This window comes from Porites lutea, chromosome 2, assembly GCF_958299795.1.
Source record: "Porites lutea chromosome 2, jaPorLute2.1, whole genome shotgun sequence".
NCBI classification, from domain to species: domain Eukaryota; kingdom Metazoa; phylum Cnidaria; class Anthozoa; order Scleractinia; family Poritidae; genus Porites; species Porites lutea.
In genome coordinates, this window is record NC_133202.1 from 8,885,142 (window position 1) to 8,889,704 (window position 4,563).

The 4,563-nt window shown below is 39.3% G+C and overlaps 1 protein-coding gene across 1 annotated transcript; it reads right to left on the reverse strand.

Annotated features, from left to right (window-relative positions):
• Positions 1 to 1,690: 1,690 nt before the first annotated feature.
• LOC140927633 (5-hydroxytryptamine receptor 4-like) lies at positions 1,691 to 3,828 on the reverse strand. The gene has a single exon (XM_073377308.1). It carries the CDS (start codon positions 3,147 to 3,149, stop codon positions 2,052 to 2,054), a length of 1,098 nt encoding a protein of 365 aa, XP_073233409.1. The 5' UTR covers positions 3,150 to 3,828; the 3' UTR covers positions 1,691 to 2,051.
• Positions 3,829 to 4,563: the final 735 nt, after the last annotated feature.

Sequence of the window (4,563 nt, forward strand, 5' to 3'; positions counted from 1 at the left end):
AAATGAAATGCCCTAATAGTGAAAATAAACGACAATATACCAATATTGTTTTAAATGATATTTTGAAAAACTCCACTTGCGAAAAATCACTTATCATATAATATCTGTTGGTGACGCGATCACTTGGCCACCAAGCAACGACGACGGCAACGGGAGTGAAAGCGTCACCCAAAAAGTGAATTCGCGCTGCTTCAAACGTCATCGCTCTTATTTCAACTCTTTTCATTTGTCAAATGTTGGTAGCCTGCGAAAACAGCCGTTTCTCCTCGCTCCTTGCCGTTGGGGACGTTTCGCGAGGAGCTTTTTTTAGCAGGCTAAAATGTTGGCGAGTTTTTCAGGAGTTGCATTCTGTAGGATTGTGTCTACCGGTTCACAAAAAGAAAAAAAAATTAAAATCGTTGTCTTGTGCTCACGTCCTCCGTAAAACGCGAAATTAAGAAATTTCACGTCGCTTTTTTGCCGTTCTCGTTGCTTAAGTACCCTTATCTTCCTCGTACGCTGAAGTGCTATGAAGATTTCATTTTATCAGGTTTACATTTGACAGTGAAAAGAGGGATAAACTCAACAACACCAAATTTCTTGAAAGTTACTTGACTGCGTCGCAGACGCTCTAAACCTTCTGTAATGGTTTAGACGAGTGCGTGGGCCAGCTGCAACGCAGGCTAGAAAGTTACAAGAGCAATCGGAACCCATCCTTCACGATTGACGCTTTTAAAAAATTGCTGTTATTCGCAGCCTCGTTTTCACGAGGATGCAAAATTGTTCCATAACAGCAAGTGAAAGCTCTTCGTAACTTTTAAGAAATTCGTTACCCTGTGTACAGCCGCCCCCTTCCCTCAGAAAAAAAATCGTTTTCTTGGGAGAGGGGGCGGCTGTACACAGTCTAGAAGTTTGCTGTTATTGAAGAATGTTCCTCTGTAATATTTTACAACGTCCTAACAGCTGAATGTTTATTCTTTCGTGATAAACTAATGGCCCCCAATGGCCCCGGGGCGCCAGGAGCATAACAAACGTATCGAGTCTGTTTAGCAACTATCAGCACTATCAGTTCTTACCGATCTCACAAATTCAAAATAACAAGACAGACCTTATCAAGTCAGAGCACACGTTACCGGCGTAGTTTCTAATGGCGCCTTAAGCTGAGGTCTTTTTCCGTCGATTGTATCGTTAGCTATTGCGTTTAAAATAAAACAATGTTTTGATCACGATCACGATCACGATCACTTTTTATGTGAGTACACTCTTGATTAAACATATCGATCTCCCGTGTTCCTTTTAAACCATTTTAATATCACGAACTCTCATGATTACAAACTAATCAATTTAAAATTCGTAGCGTGGGGAATAAACTATTAAAGCTAATGAATTTTCCCAAGTAGCAACTTGCAAATATAAATAAATGTACTGCGACAAAGGAAAATATTTGACAGAGAAAAAAAATTTCACTGCGTAAAATATTGTACAAAAGAAAGTTTTCATCGTGAAAATGCGGCAATTTTGAATGGTCACAGCGTTTGACAATTAGTTTTAATAACAAAAGCTGTTTTGTAATTCAGTTTGGCTCATTGATGAAAAAACCTGACACTTACGGATTTCCAGTGGGATAAAATAATATTTTGTATTAATTCCATGAAGAGAAAAATGATTTAATGAGGTTCAGTTTTGACTGGTTTTTAAAATGTTTCCGCAGTGATTGTAAACATTTGACTTTATTTTCAATGAGTTGATTATTATTTAATTTACAGCTACATGTAAACACAAGCCTGTACAATTTGTGACTTTTTTCTTGACATTTATAACAGCAAGACTTAGAAAAGTTTTTCTTGACTTTCCACAACTTAGATTTCAAAAGAAAACGTGTTCTCATTTACAAGAGAGGGGCGAAACTACAATAGAATCATCAAACCATGCCATGATGGAGTTGTACGCACTTCCACCATGGCATCCGTCACAGACTGTCCGTTTGATGTTTTCAACTTCCTTCATGAGAAGTGAACCATACATCAGAGGTTTCTGGTTATTAAATTAACTCGATAAAGAGAAAACTATTGTCATAAAGATGTGTGAAATGAAAAACGCTGACTAAGACTAGCCGCAGCCGGAAAACCGAGTTCTAATGCCGTTCGCGAATGCGAGGGAGTTGTCCTCGCCGCTCGACTCAGGTTCGAAAAAGTCCCATCCTCGTACATGTAATTACTTCGGTGAGAGACGAACATATGCCGAAGTCCTTGTCGGAAAATTTTGTCTCTAACGGCGTACACATAAAAGTTGACACAGCTGTTGGACACAGCAAGATACAGACCAGCACGAACAAGACGAGCTGGGAGCTCGCTTAACGAGGCGAACAGCTTCCACAGGGAAACAGCCGTATACACGGACCAACAAAGGAAAAACATGCCAATGATTATAGAAACAGTTCTTGCAGCTTTGTGAGATTTCGTCACGTCCATGCTGTTTGCAGCTGTTCCAGAAAGATTAATGTTCTGAATGTTGCGTAGTTGTTTCCGAGCTGCCTTGTAGATCCTTAAATACGCAATAATCATCACTAAAACCGGAAGCAAAAAACACATCAGTGCTAAGCAAAGCGCGTAAGTCTTGTCAAGAAGTCCATCACCGCTCCAGTTGGGTTTACAAGTTGCGGTACTTTCTTCGTAGATGTACTCTCCCCAGTTAAATAAAGGCGCCACGGCCCAGAATACGGAATGAAACCACACAAAAGCGATGAAGATCGCGGTCTTTCGACTGGTCACGATCTCTCGGTAGTGCAAAGGTTTGGTAATGAAGTAGTAGCGATCGATCGAGATGGCGCACAAACTCATCAGTGACGCGTTCAGTGATATACAAATTGTCACGGCATGGGCTACGCACACAACACTTCCAAACACCCATGTCTGATTAATAACACTGGCGATAAGCAAAGGGCAGTAGATTAATCCCACCAGTAAATCAGCTACGCTGAGGCTACACAAAAAGTAGTAGTTCGGCTCGTGAAGTTTTGAAGTCCGCCACACTACTATTAACACAAGAATATTCCCGACGATTATACCGATGTTCACAAGGCACAGAAAAGCGGCACTGAGGGCCACTTCTGCGACGGTGAGAGACGTTTCAGCGCCCAAATCAAGCGAACCTTTAGAGTCGTTGTTCATCTTCGCGTGAAGTCTTCTTTAAAAATTGGAAATGCTGGCACTATCACGGTTATTAATATAAAATATCACATTAAGTTGTTACCACGTGAACGCGCGACTATGAACTGCAATAATACGTGACCCAACACAAACCTCTCGAGTGCTCTTGAAGTGTATCGCCCGCCGGAACTACGAACATGTTTTTTTATGTTCGCACACGGGCGTCGATCACGAACTTTTTACCATGAGAAACGTTACATAAATAAGTAATGATGAATAAGTAAACATCCGTTTCTTAGTTTTACCAGCACCTACATGCATTGATCGACACAACGAACACAATAGCAAGGTGAATACACCTCCTAAAGAAAACAATAACTGCGCTGTGCCTATATGGCCGGTAACCGGCCAAGGTTTTTAAAATACTAAATGACCGGCAGTCCTATATCCTCCGTAAATTTCACAAATCGAAAAAATCCAGCTAATTTAAACTATCATGTCGATTAAGAAAAGTCAAGCGACCCTGATCGAAAATACTGCAGCAATGATCGCTCTTCGACTAAGTGCTATACTTTTGTCTGGTTGACAATTAACAATGTCACTTCTTACTGCTATAATCAGCATTCGGTTTTAAGGAATTTAAATAGTTCAAGTTGTTGTAAACAAGGACTCCAGCTAGGAAAATGAACCGAGCAACTGAAAAACACCGCAAGAGAAAATAAAGGTATTATCAGAAGATTTTAATAGAATCGCACCATTAGCAAACGTTTAAGTCTTGTTATTCTCTTTCCGCTCATTTGAAGCTTCAAACATCAGAGATCGTTAACGCTCGCGGAAAAAAGAAAAAAAGTAATCAAGATTTAATAACGAAAAAGGAGCTGGTTTTGGCGTTAGACAATGGATTAATTGACCCAGCCACCATTTCACTTTAAATGAAGTGAAAACAAATCAGTAGTCATCAATAAAAACTTTATACAAAATACGAATCTTCTAATTTGAAATCACATTTCGTATTTTCAGTACATAACTAATATCTGCATTAAAGTCCAAACAAGAGCGAAACTCGACCAAAACAATTTAGTCAAAGAGGATCATATTGAAACAGTACGAAAAAAATAATTTACTGTAGCTTATATTAATGGCCATATCCTGATTTTCTCATTTTCGATACTATCCTTAGCTACAGGATGACTTTCAGTACAAAAACCACAGTAAGTAACCCGAACGACTAACGTTAAATTAAGTTTGGACAGAAACCCCTTATGAGTTTCTGGTTTGGCTTAATTCATCTTCATTCGAGTATTTTATGGAAGTGTTGAGGGTAAAAAGTTATTTCGGCAGTAATTCTCGATATGTTAAAGTCAATCAAAGTGCTCTAAAGACTTGATATTAAAACTCCCGCAAAATTAAATTGTCCGTCCTTCTACAACAGCTA